The sequence below is a fragment of the Gasterosteus aculeatus genome, chromosome 9, assembly GCF_964276395.1.
Source record: "Gasterosteus aculeatus chromosome 9, fGasAcu3.hap1.1, whole genome shotgun sequence".
In the NCBI taxonomy this organism is placed as follows: Eukaryota; Metazoa; Chordata; class Actinopteri; order Perciformes; family Gasterosteidae; genus Gasterosteus; species Gasterosteus aculeatus.
Window position 1 is genome coordinate 2,239,962 of NC_135696.1, and position 17,002 is coordinate 2,256,963.

The 17,002-nt window shown below is 45.6% G+C and overlaps 1 protein-coding gene across 20 annotated transcripts in view; it reads left to right on the plus strand.

The window, feature by feature from the left end:
* rbm47 (RNA binding motif protein 47) overlaps positions 1-16,893 on the plus strand; it is a 29,089-nt gene extending 12,196 nt beyond the window's left edge. For 4 of the 20 annotated variants that reach the window (XM_078080108.1, XM_040185646.2, XM_078080109.1 and 1 more), the window contains 6 exons: positions 9,204-10,070; positions 10,184-10,511; positions 10,954-10,977; positions 11,479-11,688; positions 13,200-13,390; positions 14,131-16,893. In XM_078080108.1, the coding sequence (XP_077936234.1) occupies positions 9,234-10,070; positions 10,184-10,511; positions 10,954-10,977; positions 11,479-11,688; positions 13,200-13,390; positions 14,131-14,406 (1,866 nt within the window). In that variant the 5' untranslated portion in view covers positions 9,204-9,233 and the 3' untranslated portion in view covers positions 14,407-16,893. Of the gene's footprint in view, positions 1-881; positions 1,085-9,203; positions 10,071-10,183; positions 10,512-10,953; positions 10,978-11,478; positions 11,689-13,199; positions 13,391-14,130 lie in introns of all 20 variants that reach the window. The other 16 variants (XM_078080111.1, XM_078080110.1, XM_078080112.1 and 13 more) reach the window with 13 other exon arrangements.
* Positions 16,894-17,002: the final 109 nt, after the last annotated feature.

The following is a 17,002-nucleotide window of genomic DNA, read 5'->3' on the forward strand; positions in this document are numbered from 1 at the left end:
CTCAGAACGAGAGAAAATGGAGGGTGGATGAGGATCCTTTCTTTGCGGCGGAGTCACAGATCCAATGCATCCACGTGACAGTCACAGCCAGCGACTGTAATAATGAACCTTATGGCGTGAAGGACGAGTCCAACGAATACACAACTTTCACCCACGAGACCTCTTTGTGAGTTTTGATGATTCCAAAACCCAACGAATTGGTTCTGTTGAACCTAAACCACATTTTTAACATCCATGTTTGGAGCTTTGGTCAGAAGATGAATCCCCGCTGACTTATCAAGCTCAGACCTTTGGTTTCCGACTACACACCTCCAGAACAAATGCCGTTCCTCTCAGTTTCAGTTTGCATTTTCTGCTAATTAACTTTATTAATTAATTAACCACGAAAAATAACATACCATCTGCAAATGCGTGTACGTTAGCACGTTAGCGTTTAGCTGAAAGCTGCTGTTTTCCAGTGGCAGCTGCTAACACGTAGCATCAAAGTCTTGCTCTGACATTATTATTCGGGTTGAATTCGGACTTAGACTAAGATGGTTTCTGGGCCGACCCGTTTGATGTCCGTCAACACCTTTGCACACCTCAAACACAAGACAATTGATGGTCGTCAATCATCACCTTTTCGTCACACCCTCTGTCCTTCTGTCCCTTCTCTTTTTCCCTACTCCTTATCAGCTGAGAGGGAGATTGAAGGAGGGAGAAGAAAAGGTGGGGGCCGAGGAGCCGGGGGGGAGGAGGGGGGGTTACCTGTTCTGAGTGGCCCCACCTCTCTCCCTCTCTCTCTCTCTCCCTCTCTCTCTCTCTCTCTCTCTCTCTCTCTCTCTCGCTGGCCATTGAGGATGAGTAAACACCAAACCACCTTTGCTTACCTCCACACTCAGACACTCAGACGCAGGCGGGCGAGGAGCGTCTCTTATTTCCGCTGCGGGTCTGTCAGCATCGACGCCGACCGAGAGAGAGATTGAGTTTCAGAACGACTGTGATTGTGCGAACGGACCTGAAGCCCAAATTAAAGCGCGCCGCCGTCTGCTTCTTGCATCTTCTCGGCCCGCTCCGTCGATCGCCTCCTCAGTGCGGGATACAGGTACTGTGTTGGTGTCCACCTGTGTTTTCTCGGCCTTTTGGAACCCTGTCTTTTAAAAGTCGGTTCATTGCGTCACTTGAATAATTAACGATAGAAAATCTTACTTTGGTTGGTCTTGAAAAATGTCAGCGTCTTGTGAGCAAAAGTGTTGGGTATCTTGCTGATAACGGTTTAACGTCGTGGTCCTCGAGCGTGCCTTCTGACAGAGAAATCTGGCCCTCCAGAGAGCCGCCAGACTTGTTCTGCTGCATTGTCTCAGGCAAAATGATTGGACACAGAGGCGCTTCTAGCAATCAGTGTTTAAAATGGAAACTAAGCCTTACCCTCTCCTTACAACGAAACCAGTGGAACCAGTGGGGTGGCATGGCACTCTATGTGTGTTTAGGGTGGTGGTGACTACACTTAGAGGCTTAGACTTCCGGGTTCTTCATCATATAATATGTGGACTTTCACCCTGGTGAGCCGAGCTGTTTGCTGTGTGCGTGTGTGTGTGTGTGTGTGTGTGTGTGTGTGACAGAAAATGTCACAAATGCAGAATGGAGTGAAAATAAATAGTAATAATTCACTTTACGTTCATCTCCTCAGCTGCGATGGAATCTTGTATTGTCCGAAATGTTTTCTCAGTTGCGCGTTACTTCCATTGCAGGAGGGCGACACGCGTGATCTTAACTGTGTTTGTCGACGGGGTGCGTCATTGTTTGTTGTCAGAAGTTTGCATGAAGGTTAGCTCTTTTGTGAGCCTGCGTACTAACTGGGAGAGTGAAGGATGCCAAAAAAAACTAAATGAAGCCGTAGGCAAATATTTGTTCCGTTTATTGTAAAGTGTGTCAAATATCACCGACTCCTTTGCTCAAATGCAGCCAGTTTCCCCTCATACAGACACACACACACACACACACACACACACACACAGGGGCCCGCTAAAGCCTTTATCACGAGTGTGTGACACCGTCACCATCAGTAGTAATTGTCTGAAACAATGTCTACTATGGCCTTCAATGGGCTTGCTGATTAGCCGGAGGAATGTGTTTGCCTAAGGAAGCAAAGCTAGTGCTAAAGCAGCTCTTATGATTAGTAATGGCTACACGGGTATACGCGGGGACAAGTGTGGCAATGTAGGGTTGCAGCTGACCTTCGTATCCTGTCAACTTTGCCATTGCGACGGAATCCAAAGCCGCTCCGTTTAGAATTAGCCTGTAAACTTACATATTTGATATTTGAGTTGAAAGCAAAAGTTGCATCGCTAAATCACAGCATCCTAGTGACATTGGGGTGTTTTCGGTGGACAAACGTGAAGGTTCCGAAAGTGTGTGTGTGTGTGTGTGTGTGTGTGGGGGCACTCACAGAGTAAATTAAGTGGAATCATCCCTCCGCGGTCACTTGCGCACTCAATCTGACCTGAAATTCTTTAGACCAGTTTCACTTTAAAGGGCTTTGGAGCTCTGAGGGAGGCCGGACATTTGCTCCCCTCCTCTCTGCTTGCTAGTCTGCCTGGCTGCTCCCCGCTTGGCACCGCGCACACACCCAAACACTCCGTTGCCCATATTTTCTACGTTTTGTTCTCACCCACCTTCCTCCTTCGGCCTCCACACTTTCCCTGCCCCCACCCATCCCACCCCCACCCCCCGACCCCCCGCTGATCCCCTTTGAGCTTGAGTGAAGCGCAGGAATGAAGGTGACATAGAAAGAGGGAGAGAAAACTAGTTAGTTACCCACCTTCACAGCTGGGCCATCCGGACAACGTCCGTCATGCGTCGCGCCGGTCAGTTCCATCGGAGAGACAGAGGCGGTGGATGAAGATGGGGAGAGTTTTTTTTGCATGTGGAGTAAAAGAAACAGGCATTCGGCGGAGAGCTGTGCAGAGGAAGTCCTCCAAACGGACCACCTTAGGCCTGAAGGTGTGCCAGGCTAAGCTAGCTGCCAGGCTAAGCTAGCTGCTACACCTCCAACTCAACAGCTACCCTGCGCGGCGCGCGGCCCGAGGAGGACCAAACACTTTGTCCCCTAAAGACAGTGGCTGGCTAAATGTGGGGAGATTGTTGGCGCTTTAAACTCAGCCGTCGAGTGACGGAGAGTTGAGAGCACGAGGACAACAGGAAGAGTCGCTAGTTCAACGTGTTCTGATCAAATGTGTGTTAAACAACAGTGTATACACACTTTCTAAAGGGATGAATCTAGATGAATTCATTTCCAAATGTGAGATTAGTGTTTTTTTTTGTTGTATCTGTATTTACCTAATTCAAACTCAAAGAGCAAAATGAAACTCAACCAGACGTGTGGCCGCGTAGTAAGTCAGCGAGTGGTGTCAAGTGGTAGTTTTGTCAGTCACACCATACAAAACAACACAATCGAGCCATTTAACAGCGAGTGACGTGCACAACCAACGGGCTGTACGGTCAGCCGTGGACAGACATCCGAGGTGCACAATCACACACTGAGGCTCGCACGCACACAGATACAACCGCTCACCGCATGATGCTCCGAGCAGGGATACGAACTGCTCACAACGAATGAGTTAAACCGTTTTTGAGTTATCTGTGCACCACAACTGGTGCGCCGTGAAACATCAGCTCCTCGAATACCAAAGACGAAGGGACAGAAAACAGATATGTGAAGACAACGAGCCTTAATGCCTGATCCTGCTCCATCCTGTCTTAGTCAGCATGCTGACAATCGAACCGGCTGAACCACAGTGTGAAGACATCATGTGAAGGGGGTCAGCAATAGTTCCCGCTTCTCTTTTCTTCGTTGTTCTGCTCGTTTTTTTGGTCATTCGCTGCCCTGGACCTCAATAATGGACTTGTGCAAGAAACACAAGGAGAAGATTTCCCGTTTGTTGCTTTGTATTTATCACCACTATTAAACCTTACTAATGCTTCCCCGCCCCACATTTTCAAGGATTTTCCTATTAAAGTATTTTTGGACACTGTTGTGTAAACCAAAAAGATTTGCAGTTGTAGACACTCGAATAAACCGCAGGAAGCTTTTTGTAAGAGAACGTTTCTGCACAGGAAAACGCCGCGGCGCCTCGTATCGCACCACAGAAACAAACAGCGGGACCTCTGGTCTTGTGACACGCTACTCATTTACTTATATGGATGACTTGTAAAAAGAGAAGCCGAGATACTGATTACCAGCTCTGCTTTATTGCTGACTCTATTCCTTATTCATAGATTTTGTGTGCGTGGCAGATTCTAGTGTGTGTGTGTGTGTGTGTGTGTGAGGCCCGTTGCCTTAAAAGAGAACCAGCTTTTGAGAGATAACCAAGAAAGCAGAATAAGCACTTTCTAATGTAAATCCTTATGATTTATTGACAGTTAAATAAACGTGATACACTAACAGCAGCACGACTTCAGCTTGAAACCAAGGAAGCTTTTTGTTAGAATTTACTGACGATGCAGAGATGAATCTGTCTTCACAAGAAATGGGCTTTGGTGTGAGAACCACAAATGGAGTGATGGATAAACGCCTAGTTGGTGTTGGTTGTTGGCTTAATTGATGGTGGTCTTATCTGTCAACCTGTGTCATTCCTTCTTATATGTTTTAGATTAAAACCACAGGTGACCCACGAGCCAAAGCCTGATTTGACAAAACCAGACTGGGTACGTGCGGTGTGAAGGTTCACGATTTGTTTGTGCGCCGGACAAATGATTTAGTGAACCGGTTCAATGGACGAGGTGGCGAAACATATTTCTTTCCACTTGGCCGGTCTGGGGCCGTGCGGTTGAACCGTTGACCTGATGGACTGTGCGCTCAGCGGAGCATCCTGATTGGCTCTCGCTAATGACTGACAGTTAATCTTTGATTCACAACCCGGAGGGCTTTACGGCCTGTGCACACGCGACGTCCCCCGTCCCGAATAGGAAAAAAACTCCCCAACCGTGTCACGAGAGTGGATTTGATCATTTGATTGATGTGAGGTGCGACAGCTCAGAGTATCATTTCTTCTTTAATCGCTTGTCTTTTCATCCTCCTGCTAAATAGACTTTCTCCTCGCCTGTTTGCTCAGTGGGTTTCAATGGCAGCTGGAACTCAGTGCCCTGTTGACCACACACTGTGACTTTCATCTGGCTCTCCCCCCTCTCCCCCATCTGCTCTCTGTCCCTCACTCCCTCTGCTTTTCTTGCTCTCTTCAGAGTGCCAAGGGAAGTTTTGTTTCGACAGAAACTCGTCTCCCCGGCGGGTTTTTCCTCCTCTCGGTCGTCTCTCTACGTGCTCTCTTGACTGCCCACGAAGGTGTGTGTTGTTTGCTTAAGTTAAGCTGTGCAAGGAACGCGTTTGCCGTTGTTATGTACAAATGGCACACACACGCGCACACACACACACACACACAGTTGTAGTCTTGTGCTGACACGACAAATCACTCTGGTGGTAACTCCCAGTCAGAATTTCCAAATGTCCGCTCAGAGCAAGACAACAACAGGAAGTATTCAAACCCCGGATTCAACGTTTCCTGTCGTATTGTCCGTTTTCTGCATCTCTAAGCAGAAAAACCCTGAACACCCACGAAAACTACTTTTCCCATCAGGCCGCTCTCTCCCAACGAGCATCACCCAGTATGACCTAGTCGGTCACAGGGGGAAGATTTGCTTTTAAGCCCACACATTAATGTAAATGTATCCTCAACAGAAAGTATGATTTCTATAATAGAAACATCCCCATTATTATGTACAGCATTTATATCAGTGCATTCGTACGATTTTACTGTTGGAGCTGGTTGAGGTGGCAGCTTTCACTATGTTCTAAGGTGTTTTAGTCCAGTGGTTTCCAAAAAACAAAAATAAGTATTAATTATTCTTGACTTTCTTTAGTGATTCTTTTGCAAACACAAGAAGACGTATTGGAGTGTTTTATCATTTTGGGGAAGACCAAAAATGCTGAAATGAAACAGAAAAATCACTTGACACTGGACAAAAAAATACAGTATTACCTTCAAAATGAAGTATTTAGTAGTAGTATTACATAGAAATACAGTACAAATAACTCAAAGTTGCACTTTATTACAGTCCTTGGGTAATTCATTCCTTCCTACCTGCATTAATGCTAATGTTTAGTGCTACAGTTCTTCAGAAGGACGGCTGGGATCCTCCCACACACACACACACACACACACACACACACACACACACACTTAATCTCTCTCAGGTCTGCAGTTTGGGCTGTGTGTGTGTGTGTGTGTGTGTGTGTGTGTGTGTGTGTGCTCAGTGCCCTGCTGTACCTGTCTCTCATAGGCAGGCGGGCCGAGCAGCGGCGTGCACCAACAGAGGGGAGCTATATCCTCCCGTCTGACCGCTCTCCGGCTCTCCTTCCTCTTCTCCTCTCCGCCAACGCGCCTCTTCTGTGATGTTCTCCTTGAGATCGCTGCTCCATTTCGCTCTCACTTCCCTCGCTGTCTGACTGTCTCTGGTTTCATGGGGTGGGGGGGGGACACACGAGGATCCTTTCAGTAATGTTATATGACATTTGGAGGGAGGGTTGAATAGTATTTTTGTTGCATTGTGTGTGCGTGATGTGTTTGTCGGGCATCAATGTTCCAATCGGCGCTCTCCGGGGCTGCTGGGTAGTCACACGGCTAAGATGGCGGCTTCCTCGGGCCTGTTCTGTCCAGCACACCGGATCAGTGTCACCCAAGGATCAATCAGCACACTGAGAGACGCATTGTTCCCGGGCCGCCGGACACGAACTTGCGTTTTCTGCTTGTTAATCTACAATAAAATGGGAGCTCTGAGCATAAACGACACGTGGCGTTGGACTAATGTCAGTTAACATGAACAATAACAAACGTTCTTCCTCAATTTCAGGCTGTGAGGAACTTTAACACTGCCGTGCCTCGTTGCTCATTTCAGGCACAGCGGTAATTATTCCGTGTTCATGGTAAAATAAGGAAGAGGCCAGTAATAGCACTTTTATCTGCTCATAAAGCAATCCGCACTGCAATAACACACAGTTAATACGCAGAGAATCAGGTGCTCCCATCAATCATAAACACAATGTAATGGACAATCTCCCCGGCAACAACTGGAACACTTTAACCCGCCGGGTTGGCGCGGTTACCCAATCAAATCATTGCTCTTTAACTTCCTGTGCAGCGTGCAGCTCTTCGTGAACTTTGAACTCTGTAAATTTCCAGGCGGGTTACGTTCGACCTTCAGCGGCGCCGCAGCAAAGTGGGAGAATAAGGATAAAAGATTCCCACGTAGGTTGTCATCACTTTATAAAATCCTATTTCTTTTAATAGCGGAGGGACGTGGACCGTAAATCTGTACAAGTGAAGGCTTTGATTTGCGCTTGTCACTGTCAATCATTTACCTGTTGCTGCCTCAGTTTGCTTGCTCTCTTACTCTCTCTCTCTCTCTCAGTCTCACACCTACACACCCAAAGACGCACACAATCATTGTCTTACTTATATGCAAGTGAAGAGAGGTTATAAAAGAACACCAGAGTGCTGTCGAGTGGACCATAGGCAAATAAATGTATGCTGCTTTTGACATTCGCATAACAACCAGTTCGTGTAAAGGATCAAACTGACTTTGCTGTACAGAGCGTCGACCTTGCAGCGTTAAATCCTTTTTTTTATTTTTTTTTACCACCCAGCAGAACTACCTGCTGTGAATATTGTCCTCCCTTTGTCATCAGTGTGTGAAGATAAGGCTGATAAGCGATGAGGTCATGTTAGCAGTTCACACGATAGAGGGAACAGAGAAAGGGCACTTTGAGTACTGGAAGCAACACAGACGATATAAGTCAAATATTCTTAATAAGGAGAACTGAGTCCTTACTGAGCAGAACGTGCTCAGCAGAACACTAAATCATATTCATATCATTAGGAACAATGTCTCAATGCAGGCTAATGTCAGCTTGACTTATCACGGAGGAGGAAATGGCATCTTATCCTCCCCACTTTTCTGTGTTTCGTGCACACAATCGGAAATGCTTTGAAGCATTTCATTCTATCACGCTGGCATTTACATCATTTTCGCTGAGGGACACTTTGCAGGTAATTCTATGCTGCCAGTCTTGCCAAGTGAACAGGTGTGTACGTGTGGGATATTGGATCAACCTACATGAGTGTGTGCGTTACCATGGCTGCTCTGCTTGGCAGCGTTTTACCTTTTGTTGACTGCCTCGCCTATTTCCACCAATGTCCAGACAATCCTGTGACGCACTAAACGCACACACTGCCTACTCTGCTACCAACACGCTGTTTTTTATTCGGCCTATTTGCTGGCGTGACATTTGGAGAGTTGCCGTGCGGTCTGCTGTGATTGGCTGCCCTGGGTTTTTGTACGCAGCGTGGCAACTTGGGGACGCAGTGGATTTTCCCCTTCTGAATGCTGGTAGTGTTGGAAAATAGTAAGAGGTTTATGCTTGAGAAGCCGATTTCTGATTGTTCTCTGTTCCTCTTATAGAGCTGCAGCCCTTGATGAAGTGGTGCACACACCTAAACACACACACACACACACACACACACTTGCGTATAAAGCGCTGCGCCCACACACTGTAAAACACTCATAAGATAAAGAAGTTGAAAGTCCAACACCCTCTTGTGGATAGTGTGCAAGAGGTTTGTGTGTTAAATTCATTAATGTGCACAGCTTTTTGCCTAAGATACACAAAATAAATGAATATGTTATATTACCAAAAAAGTCCTCATAAAGCTTAACTCAAAATGGTCTAATTTACTGCTGACACACACACACACACATGCTAGCAAACACACCTATATTCAGCATGTGATTTAGTCGTACTCAGTGAACCTTGAGCTGGAGGTTTCAGGGTTTACAGCCCTTCATACTCTCTGATAGGGGTCAGAGGTCAGTATGGGGGCTGAAGAACTCAACAAAACAAGGTTGTAAACCGCTGATAGGACAAGGTGCACTGGGGGATTTATGGATGCTGTATTGTTCCGTCCAAGTTTCTATGGCCTTCGTTACTCTGTTTTGATCAAATTGATAACCTTTGTGTTTCAACATCCATCCATATCATTTTTTTGTTTGTTGCTACACACACATTTAAAAAATGGCTTCTTCTTCTTCTTATCTTACTTGTATTCTTAAGCAGTTGTCGTTGATTCAATTCGATGTGAGTTGATTCAATTGTCTCTCTTTGCCATCTTTAGGCCCGAATCTGATTGGATGGTTTTGTCAGAATGACAGCCGAAGATCCAGCTTCCTCCTCGACCATGAGCAATAACGCTGCCCCCACTAAACCCCCCCAACCTGCTGGTGCCTCCCACCCGTCTCTTCATGGACAGATCAACACCCCTGAGGGAGTTGCGGGTTCTCCAATTGAGCCTGCACTGGTATCCCTGATGGAGCGCACTGGCTACAGTATGGTCCAGGAAAATGGTCAGCGTAAATATGGCCCCCCTCCTGGTTGGAACGCCACATCTCCACCAAGGGGATGTGAAATCTTTGTGGGCAAGATCCCGCGGGACGTTTATGAGGATGAGCTGGTGCCAGTGTTTGAGTCTGTGGGACGCATCTATGAGATGCGTCTGATGATGGACTTCGATGGGAAGAACAGAGGCTACGCGTTCGTGATGTACACAGAGAAACACGAGGCTAAGCGGGCGGTGCGCGAGCTCAACAACTATGAGGTGAGGCCGGGCCGACTGCTGGGGGTGTGCTCTTCCGTGGACAACTGCCGTCTTTTCATTGGTGGCATCCCCAAGACCAAAAAGCGGGAGGAGATCCTGGACGAGGTCTCCAAGGTGACAGAAGGGGTACTAGATGTGATTGTTTATGCCAGTGCTGCAGACAAGATGAAAAACAGAGGCTTTGCCTTCGTAGAGTATGAATCGCACCGCGCAGCCGCTATGGCTCGCAGGAAGCTGATGCCTGGACGTATTCAGCTTTGGGGTCACCAGATAGCCGTGGACTGGGCCGAGCCGGAGATTGATGTGGACGAAGACGTTATGGAGACAGTGAAGATCCTTTACGTCAGGAATCTTATGATGGAGACCAGCGAGGAGACAATCAGACAGGTGGGGCCGGCCGACTGTTCAGTTTCGAGGTTTCTGTTGGTCAAAATGACCTATCATTACAGGTATTATTACTAACTTACCATTCTAAACCAGTCAATTCCTTTGTCCATCAGGTCTTCAGCCAGTGGAATCATGGGTGTGTTGAACGTGTGAAAAAAATCCGTGACTATGCCTTCGTCCACTTTACCTCACGGGAGGACGCTGTCATGGCAATGGACCACCTCAACGGCACAGAGGTGGAAGGGTCCTGCATCGAGGTGACGCTCGCCAAGCCAGTTGATAAGGAGCAGCACTCGCGTCAAAAGGCCTCCAAGGGCACTCCTGCCACTCCGGAGCCTGCTCCACAGAACTACGTTTACCAGTGTGATCCCTACACATTGGCCTACTACGGGTACCCCTACAACACCCTCATTGGACCCAACAGGGACTACTTCGTCAAAGGTTAGAATGGATTCTTTCTGCTTTCGTACCGGCTATGATGAGTTGCAAAAGCCACAATGTTTCTCTGATCTATTTTTGTAAATACTGGCGGCATCAGAAACTGAATTGTCTTTGGATGACATCTAAAAGATGTTATTAGAGAAATAATGTCTCCATCAATAGGGGGTTATGATTTCTAAATGTCCACGACTGAGGTAACAATGATTTAATCTTGACCAGATTGTTGTTTGACATTTTTTTAATCTTAACCCGATGAGAGTTGTGGCTTTTTTTGTGGCTTAAAATCTGAAACAAGTTGTTAAAAGCACAGACAAAACAAGGTGATGGACCAATGAATGCTAATCCCATTACATTTGATGATGATTAAAGGTGGTCTTTGGGTGGATGCAGGAAGATTTATTTGACTTTCAACAATCATTGTGTTTTGGTTTTTTCTCCAAAGGATCCCCAATGATACAGAACAATGGTAATCTCTCACATCTTTATTCCTACTCACTCCTTCAATGAATAATGACCATTCTTACCATGTGACAAACTATACGTTTTCTAACACCATCCTTTTCCCGCTGTGCTGTCACCTCCCATTTCATGCTGGTTTATCTAGATCGCAACAAAGCTAAGAAATACCGTTTCCCAGTGCCACGAACTTTCATAACTGCATCTAATTAAAGAGTCAGAGAAGTGCTCAGGGAAAAGGCCAAACGGTACCCATAGAATTCCCCAAACATCCTGAGCTCAGAACAGGTATTGTTGGGAATGTGCTTTGTGAGCAGATTTCTGGATTGACTACAGTAAAGGATTCTTCTTGCTACGTCAGTCCTGACATCTCGGGAGGAACTGTCGTAGTTTCATAACCCGTCAGAACATTTTACTCTTCGCTCACAAGACTTTTAGTGTAAGTTGCTCCTCCTGCCCAAGTCCAAAACTCCAACCCCATGTCATCATATTACTTTAATTGTATTTTTAGCAGGTACTGTGCGAGGTCGGGGTCGTGCTGCTGCAGGTAACCGTACCCCTGGACCACGGGGGTCCTACTTGGGGGGTTACTCTGCCGGTCGTGGCATCTACAGTCGCTACCATGAGGGCAAAGCCAAGCAGCCCGAAAAGCCCTATGAGCTGATGCCCACTCTGGAGCTTGCTGCCTCCGTCAACCCTGTTGGCATCAAACATGGCGCAAGTCAGTGAGATAGATACGTCCGTCCATATCCTTGCCCATCTCAAAAGCATTTATCCGACCTTCCAGCTCACCATTTTCTGTCTCTCCCTCCTGTCGGTTTGAGGAACATTTTTTAAATCAAGATTATGGTTTTTGCTAGATGGTCAGGCACAAAAGGACTTCCCTTCTCTTTGGGGTTAAGACAAATTATGAATGAAAACGTCTGTCCTTTCAAGCATGACCAGAAAGTAACGGCTATAATTCTTACCTCCTTCGTTCCTTTTCCCTCCTCATAAGGACAAATTGTCTCACCAAAAACAGCACTGTGTTAGAAAAACATGCGCGGTTGCAATGTTGAGACAACTTAAAGACTATCGGACGCAGAACTACTGCGCTGTGGTTTTAGCACTTTCTTTAGCCTTCTGATAAACGTACAAAGTAATCCACCTGGAACACGTCACATTGGCCCGAAGACGCATGTATGGTGCTGAGGTAAAGACCTTTTTCTGATGAGAACAAATTTATTTTTTATTTAATTTTATTGCATTTTGGGAACCCCTCCAATTCATTGACTATTTTGAACTTCGTGAGGAAGACATTTTTCTTAATGCAGTGCTGTTATCCGTCTGAACGTGGCCGTGGTTATGTAGGAATCAGTTCTTCCATGTCTCCTTTTACACATGCACTCAACTCCAAATTCTTACTGAAAGGTAGTTGATAGTATCTTGAGTCTAAAAGAAATATATATATTTGCTTTCCATTATATGAATAGAAAAGTTATTTTTTTAAATTCAATGTCTTTAATTCTCTAATTCTCTGCATCTGCTTTAGCTTTCTCAACGACACTTTCAGTTAGAACGGAGTTGAAATGCAAAACGAAACTATTCGGATCACTTAAATGATAATGTGTATACATTGAGTGGAAATGATCACTTGCTTGATTTTGATTTGTTTTGTCAAAATTAGGTTAACAATGAAAAGCATAGGTTGAAATGAGCTGCATGTCAAACTATGTTCAAGTCAATATTAGTGTGACATATTTGGTGATATATTGGTCCATATTGCACAGTGAGCTTTCCTGATGCTCGTTTCAGAGCGAGTTGACCCCAATCTACAGCTCCCTTTTAGTCCCTGTGGAATCACAGGATCCCCACCAGAATGAAAAGACTTTTGTTCATCTGAAACAATAAGTGACGTTGTGCTTCTATGTGTGTGCCCCCGCGTGTGCGTGTATGTGTGTGCGTGTATGTTTGTGTGTATGTAAGTGTTGGAGCACTGAGGTTAATCCACAGTTGAGAACCATCTTAATCCGAATCACAACTCAAACTTGTGCAACTTATTATTTTTCCCCTTCTTCACTAAATTGTTTCCTTTCCCCTCCATTGCTTTAGCAGTGACTACTTTCATATACTCAGACCTGAGAATGCATGTTTCTGTTTGGACACGGGTGCACGTGCAGGCTATTATTACACGAGCATTTCCTGCTACATTCTGTTGTTTGCAGAGCCTCATCCGTGTGTCTTTCTGTGCAGTGGCGTTGCAGACGCTGGGTGGACAGTACCCGGTGTTCAGTGCGGCTCCTACAGCCAAGTTGATGGAGGAGGGGAAGGTGCACACGGTGGAGCACCTCATCAACCCCCTGGCTATGCAACACGCTGACCACACCGCCGCTACTGCTGCTGCCACCGTCATGCCGTCGGTCTCTACCCCTCCACCCTTTCAGGTTTGCATTATGACTCCATCACCTTCATGCAATTTGTCCAAATTGACTCACAATGTAAAACACAGAGTGCCAATTCAGACCCTTTTTGCTTGATGCAGACGACGTGGCTGAAAGGTTTCTGCATCATCGAATATCTAGGATCAGATTTTACCCCAAACTCCTCGTGAACATCAAAAGAGTTCTGCACAACCTTGCATTCCTTGTCCAAACCTGAGGCCTACACAGCGAGGCAAAGTGCCAACCCTTCCTGTGTCTTATTTCAGAAAGAATATGCACGGCGCGAGGCGAATAATTATTTGATCCCTTTTGAATTTAGCCATTAATTAAACATGGAGTATGCTTTACAGCGTGCTTGGTGATTGACAGGTTGCTACTGATACCAGAGGCGTGTACGGTGTCTCTGTGTCACTCGTCTGCTTTCCAAATATGGTCCACAAACTTTGGTGACGTCACAATGACTACGTCCTGTTCTTGTATGGAATCGAGTAGTTTCACACAAACCTGAAAGATAATGTGGCAAAACCTCAGACCAACTGTGACTCTCTTGACAAAAACTAATTCACAGCAAGAATCCTGCGGGATAAAAGTGATATTTGTCCGTTGCTGTTGACTACCGACAACCGGCCTGGAGTAGAAATGAGGAGGATCCGTATCCGTACTCTGGTCACAGTACGAATCAGAACTCACTCTCACATTCATTCAACGAATGTGTGCTTAGGAGATCGTCTTATTCACCACAGTCCTCCTTTTTCTGCTTTCCCCAGGGCCGTCCCATCACTCCGGTCTACGCCATGGCCCACAACGTGCAGCGTATCCCAACGGCCGCCGGCCTGTACGCAGGCGGATACGTCCCCATAACAAACTACGCCGCCAACTCAGCGGCTCTGGCCGCCCTGCAGAAGAACGCGGCGGTGGCGGCCGCGGCGTACGGCGGCTACGCGGGCTACGCCATGCCGCAGGCCTTCCCCGCCGCCGCCTTCCAGCTGCCCATCCACGACGTGTACCAGACGTATTGATCGGTGGGGTCGAAGCCTCGCGATGCAATGACGAGCAAAGTTACTCCGACTGAAGCGCCACCGCCGTGTCTGTGCGGAAGCGTCACTTGATCGTTCTTTCGTTGAGATATCTAGAAAACAAATGAAAACAATGACCCACTCCAGTAGACCCTTGACCCGAGGCCACAATACGACAGGCTCCCTTTAGCTGCGTCGCGGTTTCGTAGCTCACATCGTCAGTAAAGCGCACCTGCACGTGGTGACCATCGTCCCCCGACAACAGTGACACCCACCTGGGGGCGTTGCTCCGCCTCTCCCTGTGCCTCCCAGCCCTGACAGAGTGTTGCCATAGCAACGGAAACACTGAAGGTACTTTCAAATATTTATGATGAGAGGATCCATATTTAAAGTTTTGCTCTCTGTAGGTTTCTCTGATTACCGGAGAAACGTTTGCTCTGTGAAAGCAGGAAAGTTTGACATTGACACCATTTAAATTTGAACAAAGGTGGGGATGAAGAGAAACGTTATATAACCTTATAACTACTGGCAGCGATGCTGAAGACAGCTGCGTTTTAACATACTAATGTTTTAATTAATACAGAGTATTTTAGCCAATTCTACATAGGTGATGCTGCCCGTCCATGCTGGTCGATCGTGTAAGCTTTGAACAAGCCTGTTTCGGTACTTTATGTTTGGTTTATGTCGTTTTATTGGTGTTTCTTCGTTGGTTTTAAATGAAGGTTTTCGAGTGTCGTGTTCATTCGCTCAAGATTAGTCAACTCGGGGGAAAAAGTCTTGTGGAATATTTTTGCGGTAGATTCCTCTACGGAACAAATGCGAGAAACTGGAAGACTTTTTGTCAAGAGGATTTTGTCCATAAGCCTGGTCGACATTTAGCCCATAGTGGATTGAACACCTTTTGACTTTTTATCATTTACAAATGCCTTTATTATTGTGTTGTTAGTTACTCTTGGAAGGTGAACAAATATGGACAGGAAAGACTCTTTTTTTAGGTGGACCATGACACTATGCCAATTCAAGCGAAAGAGAAAGTCGGCTCCAAACACTCCGGTCGCCCGATATGAGAAGGATCCTCTGTGCCTAAACACGCTGTACGTGCTACCTCGTGCTTTCACCGTGCCTTTTATACGACGGCACAAAGAGAGAAGATCTCCTTTCCTATTTCCAACCACTTGTGCCCTTGCTGTTTTTTGGTTCTTCAGTCTGCGCGGTCGAACTCTTCTCCGTATATCTGCCCTCCACATTGTTTCCCGTCCGCCAAACTGTGCTTGACTGAGGTGTTTTTAGACGTATTTATAAAAGGCAGCAGATTGTAACAACAAGATGAAGACATGTTTGATACCAAGCAACACGTTTTCATGTAAATCGGGCCAGTTTGGCATTTCTCGACTCCTCACGTGTGGGCACTTTTTTAAACCGTGCCTTGTGTCGGAAAACCAGCGTTGGCGTTCGCTCGCGCTCCAACCTGCGAGCAGACCAACAAAGGTAACGGATGCGAGCAGACTCCACAACAGCCATCTTTTAAAAAAAGAGAATGCAAAGACTTTTGTGTACTAGATTGTATTTGTCAACCACTTTTATGGTAGTTGTTTTTATTCTGCATGTTCGAAGAGCGTATTTTTTTTGGCTCGCCTTCATCGACAGATTTTTTACTTTGAAAAGACAATATCATGCGTCTGACTTTGAGAATATCCTTCATGACTAAGTTTTGTGTCCGAGTTGTTTAATGAAAAGTAGATTTTCAACAGCAAACATCTAACATCTCACACCGTCGTTTATCTCCTTTAAAACTGGATTTTTGTGTAGAAATACAGCTGATAACTACTTTTATTATATTCTTGTATGATGACAATTAGTCAGGATATATATATTTAATATATATGCATTATGTGTTTTGTCTATGAAGTGCAAAGAAAAGGTATAATATATTCAGAAACATATTTCCTTTCTTTATTTACACCTTGTTTTAAGATAATAAAAAGTCAGAGTAACAAAAGTAGAGAAACAACTTTTTCTTTCTTTTTTTTTTGCCAAAGTGTCCAATAGCTTTTAAAACATTCAAGGTTATGATGTTTTTTTCATTGTGTGTCTTATTCTGTTAGCTATTTTGTACTGCATTTGGTGTTTGGTGGGAAAACGGAGGCCTTCTTGTTTAGCTAAATCATGATTTAGTCGCCATCCAAACTTCATGTCTCTGCCTCCCAATCGCATCGCCGGCTTTTCTTTTTATTGCTTGCATTCGACCCAAATGATGGACTCCTGCTCCCTGGGTCAGCGGGTCAGACCTTTATATGCCTAGTTTAACGTAGGTGTTGCCATTAAACACTTCCTAGTGTGTGCCTTATTGCCAAGATGTGCCCTTTGCTACGCAGACTGTTTTCTATCTGAAGGTTTGTTTGAAAAAAAAAAAAAAGAAGAAAAAAAGCTTGTTCTGTATTGTTGTATTTATAGTGATGAAGTAGATAAATAAAGCATTTTCAAAAAGGATTCGCCGCTTGCATTCATTTTTTCCAAACACTCGAGTCAGCTGGCCTTTGTTCATATATATATATATATATATTTATTGTGCAGAATAAACCGCACAACCAGGACTTGT